Below are 16,243 nucleotides of genomic sequence, written 5' to 3'. Positions count from 1 at the left end.
TCCCCCCCCCTCCCCGGGCCACGGCAATGGCGGCGCGCGCTTCCCCCCCCCCCCCCGGGCCGCAGCAATGGCGGCGCCGGCTTCCCCCCCCCTCCCCGGGCCGCGGCAATGGCGGCCCGGGTCTCCCCTCTCCTCCCCGGGCCGCGGCAATGGCGGCGCGGGCTTCCCCCCCCCTCCCCGGGCCGCGGTAGGGGCGGCCCGGGTCCCTCCTCTCCTCCCCAGGCCACGGCAATGGCGGCGCCGGGCCCCCCCCGTCTCTCCCCTGGGCTGTGGCAGAGGAGGAAAGAGAGCTCTCCCGCCTCTCTCCCCGCCCCCCGTGCTGCCTACAGGGAGCCAGGCTCCACCCGCGGTGCAACAGAGTAGCGATTTGTAACAATCGCAAAATGCCGACTTTGCAGCTGCTCGGCTCAGCACCCTGGCAGGCACTTCTGAGGTTGTATTAGCCGCTCCTGATTATTAGCCGCATTTCCGGTTTAGGAGCAAAATCTTAGTCAAATTGGTGCGGCTTGTATTCGTGAAATTACTGTATTATTTAGATTGGGAAAACGAAGTCTAAACACTTATTTCTCTTTAAGCTGCTCACTTGCAAACACCGTACCTGCTGATGAGGAGCTCACAGAACTTGTAGTGCCCTTTGTCTGCTGCAATGGTTAAAGCTGTATCTCTGGATGAAGGTACTGGGGGAGCGTTGACATCTGCCCCTTTGTCCAGCAGGACCCTGCCCACCTCCGCGTATCCCCCAGAGGCTGCTTCCATCAACGGGGTGAGACCAGTCTGGGACAGGCAAGCAGGAGAAGGAAGCCATTAGTGAGGGGTGAGTGGCTGACCTGACACAGTATTTATTGAACTTACAAACACAATGGATTGCTACCTGTACACTTGTAAGCACCTGAATATGTATCAACACTTTTTTGAAGAAACACATTTTTGGATGAGCTTTGCAGCCACCCATATCTTAGCCCTTAAATGCAGCCATGTTTTTTCTATACAATGTCTGGTTCAGTTAACTGGGCTAGAGAACTCATTGACTTGCACAGAGGCAAAAAAATCAGTTAACAACATGATGACATGGAGACCCCCCCCACCTGTTTGCTCTTTACCTTGGCTCTGTGTTCCACGTTAGCTTTTCTGTCAAGCAGCAGGCTGACCACCTCAGTTCTTCCTTGGAAACAGGCCAGAGTCAGAGCTGTATTCCTGTTGGTCTCGATCTGGGCATTTATATCAGAGCCCATGTCCAGTAACAGCTTGACAGCAGCAGTGTGCCCATTCATGGCTGCCAGCATCAAGGGAGAAATGCCCAATTTACTACCAGTTCTGAAAGAGAAGAACCAACCAAAAAATTCAGATAAATGACTATAACTAATGAAGGCAGAGTATTTACACAAGGCTGAACTATCAGGTGCACACCAACTTCTGAAACTACAAAAGGCTCTCCACAGCAGCATCGTTTAGGACAAGCATTTCCACTCAGACACACCATGCATGTTACTTTCTGATTGCTTCAAACTGAAGGGCATCTCTTCTGAGGTATGTTTGTAATTCACAACCTGTGCTTGGCCCTTTGCTTGTACCTGTGCAGCTCAACACCTGAGCTGCTTTCTACCTCCCAATGGATACAAAAGCATGGCATAAATGCACACACACAGAGAAAACTCTGCAGGGAAAAAGCACACACCCTTTCCTCACCTAACTCACAACCAAGCACATGAGATAAGGGCTGTAAAGGGAACTTGCCTGGAATTGATTTCTGCCCCAGCATTCAGCAGAATCTTGATAATGTTCACGTAGCCACCCGAGGCGGCGAGGCTCAAAGGTGTGTAATCAGACACATTCCTGTGCTCCTTGTTTGCCCCTCGAGCTAGCAGCAACTCCACCACCTGCAGTGTTTCAACAAAGAACATCTGGTTTTCTCCCCAACTCGCAGAACTATCCAAGACAAAAGCTTTTTAGATCTAGAAACTGTGTTGGAAGCTGTCAGTGGTAAGAAAGCTGCTTTAATCAGTTGCTTTGCTAATACCCCTTGCCTTCATGACTGGATGAGGCCACACCTGTGTCCCCAAAGACAATGTAAAACTTCCTTTAAAAAAATCCATCATGACTGCTCACGAGCATACCAAATTCAACAGTGAGAAAGAAAAAGCAGATCTCTTCATGATGATTTCAGCCTGTCAGACCCAGAGATTCAGCTCCAATATGGTGAACAAAATTCTGCTTTTTGTCATCTCTTGCAGAGGATTTGACAAGAAAATGAGCTGTCTAGCAACTTAAAATCACAGTGTACACTGAGGTGAAAACCCGTGGTGTCACTTCCAGTGCAATGTTCAATTTGCTTCACTTTCAAGTTTTAAGCATTAAAAAAGTTTAGATTAGATCTGCACAATTCTCAATCAGAATGTTTTCCCATGAAATCACAGAACAAATGCACTGGCAAACTCAAAAATTTGGGCAGGAGGGTGTTCTGCATCATCTCTGCTGCCCAAAGCCCAGTTTTTTCCCTTTTTTCCCTCAAAAACTCTGATAAGGTTCATATATGGAACCTATTTGTGTCTAACTCCTGATTCTCAATAATAACTCTCATGGCATTCACTTTCTTTTCTACATCTAATTATGCTGGTGCAAGTCCCATAACGGGGCACTAATAACTGCATTCACAAGGACACCTGCACAGCACTGGTCCAGTTATCAAAAGGGAAAAAACAATCTATATGAGACACTTTGTACTGTCTAAATTAGAAAACGTGAAGCTCTCTGCATCTTTAAACACACATCCTTTCAGACTGTATCTTTCCTGGAAGATTCTTGCATTGTACTGACAATCAATGACAATCTGTCATTCACATGCAGCTTCTGAAGATTTAGGGGTTACTTCACCTCTTGCCTCCCTCCTGAACAAGCCAAAGACAAGGGAGTGTCCTTGGTTCTCTCAGACTGGGCTTCAATATCAGCTCCATTATCCAGTAAGATTTCCACAACACCCACATGGCCAGCTGTAGCAGCCAAAATAAGCGGAGTAAACCCTGAAACAGAAAACATGACATGAGTTAAACCACCAGAAAAGCCAGCCTGAAGGTTTCACATCAAGTCTAGGATTACTGGGGATTTACTTAGTGGGACACACTGGCAAAGCAGACAGGGTTCATACTGCCATGGTGAGATACCCACCCTTCTTGTCCCTGTGTTCAATGTTAGCTCCTCTCTCCAGCAGGGTTTGTACCAGTTCTTCATGGCCACCAGCACAGGCCAGTGTCAAGGCTGTGTCATGGTTACTCTCAGTCTAAACCAAACAGATACACACACCAGATAAATACTTGCTTTTCCAAGTACTGTTATAGTGCATGTTAACCAAAACATAACTGTACCCATGCCAAAATAAAAAGTTTCAATTAAGGACATGTTTATGGATGGCCCCCTTGACTGCTACCTCCTGTGTGCAAGTTCATGGCAGGATTCTACTTCTCAAGGCAGCTCTGCTGGGAGATTTAAGAAGAAATCCTGACAAGAACTAAGATTGTTCAAGAACTGAGCTCTCATCTGTGCTCTGCTAACCAGATTAACTTCTTTAGCACTGCTTGGCTGTGACCCTTAGAGGGTGTAACAAAGGTAAGAATTCTGTCTTTAATTCTCAGCACGCCGGTTCAGCCAAAGGCTTCCTCACAGTAGAATCCAAGCCAAGTGCCACAAGCAGCTAAGTAGCAAGGGCTGGTTTTCCAGAGGTTTCTCTCCTTTTCTCCACAGTGATCTCATACCTTGCCTCTAGTCCATGCTGCCCAAACCTTAGTTATGTTATGTACAGCCCAGAGCTGTGCACAGCTATATCCCACTTATCTATGTGTGTGCCTTTTGCCGATGGCCAGCTAGCTTCAAGTCAACATAAAGCTGCCCTTTTAACAATTACTTTCAACAGAGAAAAGCCTTTCCTTTAGGGGAAATGAGAGTTTGAATTATCTCCTGTTGCTAAAAAAATCACAGCAATTATTAGTTTCAAGATTTCCATACATCCGTGATCTTTGGCCAACAACTTGGAAGCACTGCTGAAAACTCTGTGCAATGCTTTAAGGCTTAGGCTTGTCTTAGGACATCAGGCCAGAAAACGTTTAATTTCTGTCAGTAGACAACTCTGCTGTTTCTCATAATCACACTGACAACAAAGGAGTAAGAAATACAGGTGTTTAGTCATTCAGAGACCTTCTTTTCGTTCAGCGAGAGCACAGAGGAAAGTGGGTTGTGACTCTCGGGGGTGCTGCTCTGGCTTTCTAAAAGCAGCAAATCCAGTCCCCAGACCCCAATCCATTATACAACAAAGCTGTTTGCCACCACTGAATTATTCAGGATGCAGGAAAAAATAGCTCTGAGCACCTGTGAGAGCGGCAGGCTCACCTGGGCATCGATGTCTATAGCAGGGTAGATGGGCAGCATGGCTGAAGGAGAAATGATGGGACTTGGAGTCGGCGTCTGAGGTTGGGACACTGAGGTTGCAATGCTGTGGGTAGGAGTGTTTGACATTGCAGATGCTCTTCCACTCACTGCTGTTGGACAGAAGAACCACACTTAGTCAAAGCAAAACACTTCCCAAGTGTGATGTGACAATAAAGGGACAGTGGGATGAACTCCCACTGACAGATGGAACTCCTTAAAAACTGCTGTTTTCCACAAATACATGTATTCCACACACTGAGCCCAACCTTTGAACCTTTAACTCTTAGAATTTGAACTATAAAAGGGGTTTAGTGTATTCAAAAGGAAGAGTTAAACATTAGATTGACGTGTTTTGTAAAAGCCCACCACAAGACGATTTTTTTTTTTCTTTTTTTTTTACCCAAAGATCTTTCCTACAACAAATCAGCCATTATTTGGACCTGGAGTTCCATACCTTTGGAAGCAGGGCTGCAGAACAAGTCCAACCAACAGGTGTCTATGCAATTTTTCTTCCAACAGTTTCAATGTTTTCATGTAGAAGCCTGGCCAGCCTTCACCCCCACCCCCCATAAACGTAACAAAAAGCAACAGGGCAGGACGCTCACATGGCAGAAGTTGCTGAGACCAGAGAAGGGAAGCTTTGTAACAGCAGTTGCAGAGAGTTTGGTCGAGGTGTTAGGTAAGCAAAGGTAACACCACTCACAGTGATAACAGTGTATGGACATGACACAGACAGCACCGACTGCTCCCTGAAATCCATTCTATGCATGGGATGTTGGAAAGAACAGAGCAAACTTGAGCCTAAAGCACCTTTGGGGAAAACACCCATTTTCCTACTTGTCCCCAAGAGAACTCCATGTTTTTCTCCCTCCTGTCCCTTCTCCAGTGTTTCTCCAGCTGTTTCTCAGGTCTAACAGGGAAGGAGAAAGTGAAGCACCACACACTTCTGTCCAGCTGACAAAAGCACTTGAGACTGCAAAATGGAACAGTTTGCCAACCAATGCCACAAAACCTGCATCCTCACAGGCCCAGCTGTGTGCTCCCACCTCTGCAAGGCAGATGTGTTTTACACTCATAACTAATTTAACTTCTGGATTTCCTACACAAAACCCCAGCAAAGAAGCTAATAAATGGCACCAGGAGAAGCAAAGAACTCTTAGCTTCTAACACAGAAAGTATCATTAACCTTATATTTAAGTCAGAATTCAAGCTCCCTTGATCTGTATCTTTGAGCACCTTTTGAAAACTTAAGCTTATCTCACAAATCACACCAGGTATGGATTAAAATTAACATACTGAAAATAGGCCAAAATATTATGACATAAGGTCAAAAATCACATGTGTTTCAAACAGTTTAAGAATTCCTTCACAAGTCTCAAAAAGGGGACTGGGAGGCATCTTCTCTATTACAGGAGACATTAGTAAATTCTCTGGCTAAAATAAAAAAATCAAGTTAGTTAAGAAGGTCTTAGTTCAGGTGAAGTCTACTTTTTGTATTGAGAGGAGGAAAAACCAAACCAAAAAACCCCCAACCACCACTCCCCAAACACAAAACAAACCCAAGAAACAAAGACGTGTGCTTCAGCAATAATTCACAAATTTAGCTCATACATCTACAGCACAATTCACTAGGATGCAATATTCATTTTAATGGGTAATTACTTTGATTATATTTATTTCAACATCACCTGTGTGGAGTTCAAATTTCTAATGAACACAACAAGGGTGAATTTTTATGAAATTTTTATGGCACCCAAACTAAAATATTCAGAGTTTTCAATAACCCAAAAGGTTTTCACAGCAGTCTTGAGCACTGAGAAGAGTAACCAACTAGCTTGATTCTACATGCTAAACACACTGACAGTGAAATGTTTATTCCTGCACTCTGCTCCTTGCCCTACTCTAATGGACTAGTGGCAAAGTGAACTCAAGTCTGTACTTCACCATGGAAACATCATTCTTTCATGCCTGGCATAACCAAGTCTTCAAAGTCAGGTCACTAACTGCAGTATTTTAGTACACACATGACTTGGTACAGGACCACCTACACCTTAACCAAGCTTCTTGGCTGCAGGAGATCCCCAGGCACCATTTGACTACTCCAGTTTCCATCTCAGACATTTGCTGGGCTATCAGACAATTGGTTTTGTGCTTACTGATATCTGGAACAGCACTGCTCTTTACCTTGGTTTTCTTCTGGCCATACCCCAACTCCCTGAGCTGGAATGAAGAGGGGACACCCTCAGAGCAGCTATCTCCTCCCCCATGCCCACTGGCCTCACCAGCACGCCATGCCCTTGGTTCTCACCCTTGTAGCCCCACCTCTCTTCGTGTGGGCAGCACAGGTCCCACAAGTGCTGCCTTGCTGTGGGCACAGCACTGGCCTCATGCACTGACTGCTTGTCCCTGCAATGTCAACAGCAGGCAGACAAAAACTGTTCCACACTACACAGCAGTAAGCCAAAATGAGGGACAGAATAAAAAAAATACTTGACAAGAAATATCTAAGACATCCCAGCTTTTCCCAACTGGTTTCAAGCTAACTCTACAGGCTAGTTCCACTTCAGTTCCTTCTCTCCCCCAAATCCTCTGTAGTATTCTCACTTATTGCAAACCATGTTCCTGCCACACAGGATTAAAATCACTATAGAGCACTTGAGATGCAGAACATGCCTTGGACTGCAACAGTCCAAGTTATGCTCTGAATTCCAACACAAACACAGGGCTGCTGCTGTGCAAGAAGGGCTCCATGGATGCAGCCTGACAACCATTCCACATCTGCATTCCTGGTGGTGATTTCTGGGAGTGTGCAAAGCAGCCTAAGGCAGGGCAGCCCCACGTGAAACAGCTCCTGCTCAGGTCCCAAGTGGGGCACAACCTGATTTTCCTGGGATGCTGGCACTCTACTGGTGTCTTTTTTAGCACTGAGTCTCTGTGAAAGGCTTACGGCCAAGGCAGACTCTTTCTCACATATTAATTTAGACAGCTGCATTTCCAACTGACTCAATCCACAAGACACCTTCCAGGAATCCATTTTATCAAGTGTTTCAAGATTCTGGAAGTTCTTTGTGAAGCTCTGTGACTGGACAATCCTTGGCAGTTTCATAAAAAGCTTGCTAATAAAAACAAGGTGGTTTTTCTCTTTGGCTCTTTACCACACCACTTAAGAGATAAATGTTTTCATACAAGACTTACATAACTAACCATAAAAAATACTTTTTATGAGCCTTACAGCAAGCAAAAAACTTGCCCAACATCAGAAGCTCAAGAGCAAGCCTTTTGCTTGTCCTCAATTCCAGCAGGATCATAAATGAGCCCAAAGGTAAAAAATTAAGTATTATTTACTACTTATTCATTGTTTTCAACTAATTAAGCACAGAGCTGCACATTAGATCAAGTTTGCACAGTCGAGGTGAAGCTTTGTTTCTGTAACTGGTGCTGTAAACACAGCTCTGCAATGGAACTGAAGTCAAGGCATCTCAGAATCAAGAATTTAAATTCTTAAGAATACTCTAGAAGCTTCTCTTAAAGCAGCACACAGAGTTACTGATCAAATATTCAGCTGCTACTTAAATGTGCGTTACACTGAGCCCATTTCAGCTCCACATTAAACTGTGATTTGTGGACTCACTACAGGCTGGCACTGAAGTTCTATCCCCAGGCCTGTGTCTGCTCTTGCTTAAAAAAACACCCCATAATCAGGCACTGGACAGAAAATGAATTCAGGCTTCCTTCCCAACTGCATGCATGCATGCAGATACTAACAAGTGGGGCTGAGCACTACCAAAATATTCCCTTAAATTCCCACTGGAAATACCTGACTGCCCAAAAAGGCACGCACAGGAATTTGGGTATGTGGCAGGTGACCTGAGATCACAACTTCTCAAGATGTGACATGCAGTTAAACACATGTCCCAAATGTACTAACTCCAGGTTTAACTTACATTTAAACACAACTCAAGTGCATTGCACACATTCTTTTTAAGTTACCAAGAGTTGCAATCATCCCAGCATTTACATTTATGTTGTCCTGTACCCCAGCAGTTGCAGGAGAGAAATCTTTACTGTTAGTGCATGACATATGTAATTTTATCTACTTTTTCATGCATGCATCTGTGCTTTTATCCACTTCCAATCCTTATGTCTGTGCTTCAATTCTTACACAAGATTTCCAGCGAAGAAGTTTCTGTCATCTTTAATGAAGTTTTGCCTGGACACAAGGTCACTCACTCCTCAGGTGTCCAATTTCAAAAGTGTGTTCCAAGTACTTTAAAAAATCACCACCTGGTAGTTTTAATCGTTTACTCTGCCTTCCACTGACTCTGTACAGGACCAGCTCTGGGCTACCACCTTCTTGGAGACCTGCCTTCCCTCTGGCACACCCCCCTCATCCTAACAGCTCTGCAAAGCACATTTGTTCACATGGGCAGCATTTGTAAAAATGACAGTGCCTCACCTTAACCGAGAGCAGCTTGGTACTTTTTCATCGAGGGACATTTTGTTAAGACTATGTCCTACCAGTTCATCTGTGCTCACCTAAGGAGGATTTCAATGACTGCTTTAGCATGGAAAGGGGATGAAGCACAACTGAGTGAGGTGTAAACTGCAACAACAGTGACAACTCACACCTAAAACCTGCTTCACTCTTCTATTTTACTGCCTAAGGCCGTAGAGCGTTCATGTCACTGGGTAAAGGATTCTCTGAAGCGATGACAAGAATGTGGTAAGGCTAAACATGTTTTCTGCTGGCAGCCAATTTTATGAGTAGATGTTTCAAAAAGTCATAGGATTATCACCTTTTTCTGTCCAAGCAGAAGTAAAAGCTTCCAATAAGTAGACTGCAGAAGGCCAACTGGAGCAGCTCTTATTGTCAAGATAAACCCACAGGTCCCTCACACTTTCAAGGCTAGTTGTGGTACTGCAGTTGCTCTGCCTACTGCAAGTCAGCTCTCAGTTATTTGAGTACTACCCAGTACCATCACATTTCTAATCCTGAGCTACAATTAGGCCAAAACAGAATTACCACATCCCTCCCCAAACTATGACGAGTTCAAAATGCCACTCCACCATACCAACCTGACCAACAGGCACTGGTTAGCTCACCCTGCGAATTGAAAAGTTAAACCAGCCACTTTTCCCAACTCCTCAAGACAGGGATCAGAAGGCGAGTGGTGCTTGCTGTAGAGCTCGTGGGAATACACAAACACACATACACACACAAAAAGAAGTGGACATACCCTCAACTGGTCAAGCAAATATTATACCTGCTCATAACAACGTAAACCCACCTGCCATGATGTCATCCAGCGTGTCATTGAGCGTCTGAGCAGGGCTGGCTACCATTAACCCTTGCTGTGTTTCTGCCAGTATTCCTTGCCCCAGCCCTGCTAGTTGTGCTTGGCCCAGCACTGGCTGTCCAACTATAACACCTTGCAGTTCTGTAAGATTTGCGATGGACCCTGGAGGTAAGGAACCTGCTGCCAGAGGCAAAGCTTGTGGCATGGCCAGAGGCTGAACTGGTGCAAAACCCGTCTGCGCAGCAGCTTGCTGAGGGTCATCTTTAAGCAAGATGGGGTCCACTTGCTGCAATCGTGCATAGTCTCCCTCTGAGAGTTGTTCTCCTACCCCAACGGGAGTCAGTAGTCCCAGATGCTGGCAAGACTGTTGCTGCTGCTGCTGCTGGAGCTGAATTCTTTGCGCTTTTACCTCTAGATATTGCTTTTTTAGCTGCTGCTGAGTTTTCAGCTGTAACTCTCGCTCCACTTTCTGCAGTTCCTCCAAAATCTTTTGTTTCTTCTGAATTTGTTCCTCTCTCGTTTTGTTCAGCTCCTCAATCTTCTCTTTGGTGAGCTGGTCAGCGTGTGCCAATTCCAGGGACTGCAGCTGAGCGTTCTTCTCTATGGCTTCTTTTATCCTCTGCTCCAGCTCTGTCAACTTGCCCTGAGCCTCTTCTACAATGCTCTCTGGAGACTGATTGGTGATGTAACCCTGTACATCCTGGTTGTTTGTTGGCAAATGACTGCTGGACTTTTGTTTAGAAGCAGCTGTGTGAAAAAGAAACCCCCTCAGAAGCAATGGAAGTGCATACGAATGGCATCCTCATTACAGAGCTACTGCTGGGCCGCTGCGTGGCCGGCCGCGCACCGGGGCACGGCACCCACGGGAGGTCAGCGTGTCCCAAGGCCCTCCGAGAGCACCTGCCAATTTGTACCCAGCAGTCAGACTGCAATTTAACAGGACACGCTAGTGCACATGCATCCCACAAACAAACCCCTGCGCTACGGGGACAGGTCTACTCCAGCTTTTGCCAAAGGAAGCCATTGTCTCGAGCCGCTGCTGTTACCGAGTGCTGCTACAAGAAAACTGGGAACAAAAAGCAAGGATGTGCTGTCTCTTTACTTGGTGTTTTGTGCCTGGTATGGTGTTGGGACATAAACATATGCTTACAGCCCTGTGAAAGCGCAGCCCAAGGGATACAGAAACATCTCTAGCACTGGGACTAGGCTCCCAACTTGGTACGTTTTAACAAGCGCTACGCTTTCTAGAACTAGGCATCCTTTCGCTCCAGGTATCCAGCTCTGCTCAGGTGACAAAGAGTGCCAGAACCCAGGACAGTCATTTAGATTTAGCAGGATCTAACAGGGTGTCTTTAGCCACTACGTTTTATCCACAGCAGACACGATTTTGCCTGTGTCAAAACTCAGCTCTCTGTCCAGGCAAGGCAAGTATTTCAGCCTTCCTGCAAGAACAAGCGAAGGACTAATCCAACTGGTCTTTTATGCAGAAGTCCCCAGTAACACAGCTGACATGCTCTGCCATACCAGGTGGAGAAGCAACAATCGGTTAATTTTGAAGGGCGAAAGGCAAATCAAAACTCAGGATCTGAGGCAGTGGAGGTGCCCAGTTTCTTCCAGCCATCCTCGCTGTATCTCCAGAACAATACAAGTGTACACACAGGATTAATTTTAGGACATGCACGCCTGTATTTGCTACTGCTGATGCTTGATAAAAACGGCTTTTTGAAGAGAATTCTTAAGTACAGAAAGCATTAAGCGTCAAAATGGCGAGAGCAAAATAGATGCAAATTTAGTCCTAGGAGGACCTGAGCCACATCAGACTAAAGATTTTACTGCACAAGAAATTCCGCCTTCAGTCCAATTAGTCAAACCCACTCCCAGACTACTACCCTAAGGAAACACAAGTTATCAAATCAACTATGATATGGAGATTAACATGGGTTTTGCAACTTCCATGATCCAATTTCTACAGACTTCTGGGTAACATTCTGCATTAGTTCAGTGTGTCAGACTGGAGATTTTAACATTTTTAGTTACTTAGGCAGATTTCTTGACATTTTACAATTACAGGGTTAGATGACTGACACTTGGTGGATAAGCAAATCCTTAAAAGAATTAGAAATAAAAAAGCCCAAATTGCAGTTTCCTTGACTGAATCCATAAACACTCTTCATAGGAACTACTCTGCTACAGGTGCAAGCCTCTATCTTCTGCCTAGGAAGGATATTTAGAAAAGAAGCTCCAGAACTACGACTGACCTTTATTTCTGATGGGAAGGGTTGTGGCGACATTAGCAGGGGGTTTGTCAGGCTCCTGGGGTGGGACGACCATGGGCAGCGCCTGCACTGGTACTCGAGGAGCCTAAAACGTCGGATACTAACAGATTACTTTTCTCATACTCTGTGCTAGTCACAATTCAATAGAAGGTAAACAAAATCTGTTAGACAAGTAGACTGTCTTTAATATGCTGAGTGCAGTAATAAACACCTGGAGATCATGTGATCTCCACATACTTTGCATTTTTAACCTAAAAAATTACTTGCTGAATTACACTCTGCATAGTACAGTGCTGCACTGTAGTACAGCAAATCCAAGCCACAATGGGCTATAAATTCAATAGTGAAGAGTCTCATTTAAGCAGACCTTTGCATGTGCTGGCTTTTTCCACCCCTGCTGTTCTTCCAGTAATACTGAGAGAACAGTAAGAATGATGAGCACACTACATCATAATGTTCAAAAGTCCTTCCCATTTTCATTACAGCTCTAAGTAATTTTCAGTGTGCTCACCTACAGTTTATGATATGACATGACTGACTCTTCTCTCACCCTTAAACTCTCAACAAAGTGCAAAAAAGCCCCACAGATCCTGAGCCCTGAGATCTTACCCTGTTCAGATCATGGGATGGTGGGGTCAGCTGAGTGGCATCGGGTGGAGGAGCAGAAAGCAAGTTGTTTGGGTAATCCAGAAGGTAACAAACCACGCTGGTGTGACCGCCTTTGGCTGCCTCGATTAGCATCGTCGATCCGTCCTGAGGAGGGGAAGATCAGGGAGTCAGACAAGGGCATCACTGAAACAACACTGCAGCATTTTGGGAGATACAACACAGTACCTACATGACTGCTTTCTGCTTTAGCAAATACTTAAAGACTTGGTGAAGTATTAAAAAAACCCTAAAAAATAGTACTTTAAAACACTTTCCCACAATTGGCACTTTACAACTGGAGGGCAGCCTTTTTATGTATGATGATCAAGACAGCTGCACACGAGCAGAACATCTGCTTGTGCAAACGTCCATTTAAATCATCACATGGGTGCATTGTGAGGAGAAAATTCAGTTGTGTACCCTTAGTTTTAGAGGAAAATGAGGCAGCTGAGGGACAAACCTTGAGTCTGTGTGTGGGATCAGCACCATGAGCGAGCAGTAGCTCCACCACTGCCAAGTGACCTCCGGCACAGGCCAGCGACAACACTGTGTGGTCGTTGTTCGCTGTGGTCCTGTTCACATTTGCTCCTGCAAAAACAGAAGGGCAAAAATCAGCTAAAACACACTTGAACAGGTTCACCTCTATCAAATCTAACAGAATCTACACAGTGAAAATTCCACCCTGCCAGATGAACTACTCCATGCAAGGTAGGGACAAGAAGAATTCAGAAGAATCAGCCCAAGAGAGAGAAAATGGAAGTTCCAGGTTTGTAATGAAACATCAAGCAAGCTACAGTCAATATCTGGAAAGCAGCAGGCACTTGTAGTTCAACTCCCAAAGACAGTGCTCCGAAGCTGCACCAGGGGGCATGGAGACCCCACTGATTCCTACTACTGCTGCTTTAACTAGGAATTAAAGACTGAAATGCACTGTTTTACAACTAGATGCAGTTCCACTAATCTCAGCAGAAACCACAGGCAATAATTACATGCCTAGTTGGAGAATTGTCTGCTTGAGTTAGGATATTTAAAACAAATCCAAGGAAGTTACACTAGTTCTGACATGTTCTTAACTTCAAGTATTTACAATGTCAAGGAAACCCAAACCATTCCACACTCTTACCTTTGCTAATCAAGAACTGAACAGTGCAAACATGACCTGCCCTGGCAGCTTTCATGAGAGGGGTTCTTCCACCTTCTGATTCATGCTCCTAGAGCAGATAAAGAAAGGCTTCAAAATCCAAGGTAGCATGTGAAAGGAGGCAAGTCAGCCTTGGAACATCCTTCTTCAGTGTTTCACCAACTTAGACATAAATATTTAGCTAATATTAGAACTGAGGGTATCTTGAAGGCAGATGAACCATCCACTACCTGTCTCTGTACAGTTTAGGTGTGAGTCCTGGACAGATGAGGGGGATTTTAATTAAACAGGTTATCTTCTGACATGCTTAACATCACTTTCTGATGACACACTGGCGTACAAGCCTACTGAAAAGTAAAAATCAGTTTAACTCCATTATCTTAATTCTATTATAGCACACCAGACTGTCAACTATCCGATGCATAAGGAATAGAACAGACTTGCAGTTAAAAAGACTAACCCAGAATCAGCTCAACAATTCTAAGCTGAACACCATGCCAAAAGAATGAAACCCCTTTTTTCCTGTCCAGGCAACCTTGAATGGCTTGGAAATGCTTTAGCCATCAGTCACCAGAGGACTGTAACTGACCTCAGCACTTCAGGCTGTAATTTAACAGCACAAAATACACTGAAGAACGTGTAAGTTTTCAGCAGCAAACACATAAACAAACAGGAGTAACAGATGTTGGTAATTTTATGTCCTACTCAGATTTTTTAAGAAGGTGAATGACTTACCAGATCTGCACCTGCCTGGAGTAAGACATCTGCTACATCGGTGTGGCCATTCTCACAGGCGTACGTCAGGGCCGTGTCACCTGTTGCTGTTGTTGCATGCACATTAGCCCCTGAAACAGAAAGGACAAAACCTTGTAAGCTCTGTGATGGGCATTACAAAAATACACAAGCCTTCACCATCTTTACAGGATCAAACAGCAAGTGAAACCTCCCCCTTCCAATCCAGCATCTATTAAACTGATACACTGATCATGCTCTAGAGGAGTAAGTTAGTTCCAAAGAAGTTTACATCAACTCCATCTTCAAAAGCTAAATTAAGAGTCCAACCAGTAAATTACTTTGGGCTCCAAAGACCTTCACAGTCAACTTCAAGAAGCTGCTAAAGAAAAAGTAATTAATATAGAAAAAAGTACATTTCTCTCAGATTAAGCCTTTACAAAAGTGTTAACGAAATGAGTCCAAACCTGCAGCCAATAAATATTTAACCAGCTCCAAATGCCCCTCCTGAGCAGCCTCCATCAAAGGCGTGGAACAGCCGAGTTCTATGTCAGCTCCTGCTTTAATGAGAAAATCGGCCACCTCCAAAAACCCTCCGCAGCACGCCAGAGTCAATGCGGTTTCTTGCGTCTCCTCTGTCTGAGCGTTGATGTTTGCTCCTTCAAACAACACAAAACACCAGTTACAGAAGGCAGGATCAGCAAACCCCTTCCATATGCACAGGGTATCTCATTACCAAAGAAAACAACAATCACAGTAACAGAGCTTTTTCCCCCTGCTGAGTTCCAGCCCGCAGCAGTTACCTTGCCCAAGCAGCAGTGCCACCATCTCCTCGTGGCCCTCTCGAGCTGCCTCCATCAGCGGTGTGTATCCCTCATCATTGACCTCTTCCAAGTTAGCCCCACGTTCAATCAACAGAGCTGCCAGCTCCACGTGCCCGCCACAGGCTGCCAGAGTCAGCGGGGACTCGAAGGAATCCGCGGGCATGTTCACCTGAGCTCCGCTGTCCAGAAGTAACCTGGCCACTTCCACATGGCCATCCTGCAAATGCAAAAAGACAAACACCACGAGATTCACCAAATGGAAAAACTGCTTTTCTCCACAGCTCTGTCACAGACCAAATTCCCACAAAAGACACAAAAAGCAACGAGTGAGTAAAATGAGTCCAAAAATTCAGTTGAATTTGTTGAACAGTCTGAGTATCTTCCCTAAGTATTCGGATAAAGCATAAGATCTCCTGTAGTCAACAGGCAGCTGTAGAAATGCTGAGCAATTTTACTGCGTCCTGTGAACCTCGTATGAGACCTCTGTGTCAGGGGTATAAGCAACAAGCAGGACAACTTTGTATCAGACTCAAGTTCAGGTGCTTGGGATCAACTTAACTGGGGTGGGGGAGAACTCCAAAATAAAGCCCAGAAAGTGGACAGTTCGCTCACCACTATTTTAGAAGCTTGTCTCCTCCACAAGAACAACAGTGAGATCCTTTTGCTTCTCCCCTTTCTAAAAAGCAGTTGTGCACACTGGCAAGCCAGGCTTGCCTCATGGCTCCTGCAAAACTATTTCACTGCTCAATTTAACAGCAGAGTCAAGACCTATGCTCTCCTTCCAAGAGAAAAGCATTTCAGGGGTTCCTTACACATCCCAGGAGCCACCCACCCAAGCAACAGCTTTCCCTTGGCAGCATTCTGGCAGGGTTTTCCAGATACCATGACCGTGCTGTCAAACCCGTTCTA

General features: G+C 45.1%; 1 protein-coding gene across 4 annotated transcripts in view; it reads right to left on the bottom strand.

Moving 5' to 3' along the window:
* The window catches only part of ANKRD17 (ankyrin repeat domain 17), a 51,163-nt gene that overhangs the window by 11,307 nt on the left and 23,613 nt on the right, over window positions 1–16,243 (bottom strand). Inside the window, exons 8-21 of one of the 4 annotated variants that reach the window (XM_033059461.1) lie at window positions 15,314–15,551; window positions 14,978–15,169; window positions 14,514–14,623; window positions 13,761–13,848; window positions 13,098–13,225; window positions 12,599–12,742; window positions 11,972–12,074; window positions 9,705–10,460; window positions 4,378–4,526; window positions 3,163–3,274; window positions 2,872–3,017; window positions 1,735–1,877; window positions 1,101–1,314; window positions 599–774 (exon numbers count right to left, since the gene is read on the bottom strand). In XM_033059461.1, coding sequence (XP_032915352.1) covers window positions 599–774; window positions 1,101–1,314; window positions 1,735–1,877; window positions 2,872–3,017; window positions 3,163–3,274; window positions 4,378–4,526; window positions 9,705–10,460; window positions 11,972–12,074; window positions 12,599–12,742; window positions 13,098–13,225; window positions 13,761–13,848; window positions 14,514–14,623; window positions 14,978–15,169; window positions 15,314–15,551 — 2,699 coding nt within the window. The remainder of the gene's footprint in view (window positions 1–598; window positions 775–1,100; window positions 1,315–1,734; window positions 1,878–2,871; window positions 3,018–3,162; window positions 3,275–4,377; window positions 4,527–9,704; window positions 10,461–11,971; window positions 12,075–12,598; window positions 12,743–13,097; window positions 13,226–13,760; window positions 13,849–14,513; window positions 14,624–14,977; window positions 15,170–15,313; window positions 15,552–16,243) is intronic. The other 3 variants (XM_033059462.1, XM_033059463.1, XM_033059464.1) reach the window with 3 other exon arrangements.

The sequence above is a fragment of the Catharus ustulatus genome, chromosome 5, assembly GCF_009819885.2.
Source record: "Catharus ustulatus isolate bCatUst1 chromosome 5, bCatUst1.pri.v2, whole genome shotgun sequence".
NCBI lineage: Eukaryota > Metazoa > Chordata > Aves > Passeriformes > Turdidae > Catharus > Catharus ustulatus.
Note: the sequence above shows the minus strand (reverse complement) of the source record. Positions and strands in the feature narration are given on the sequence as shown.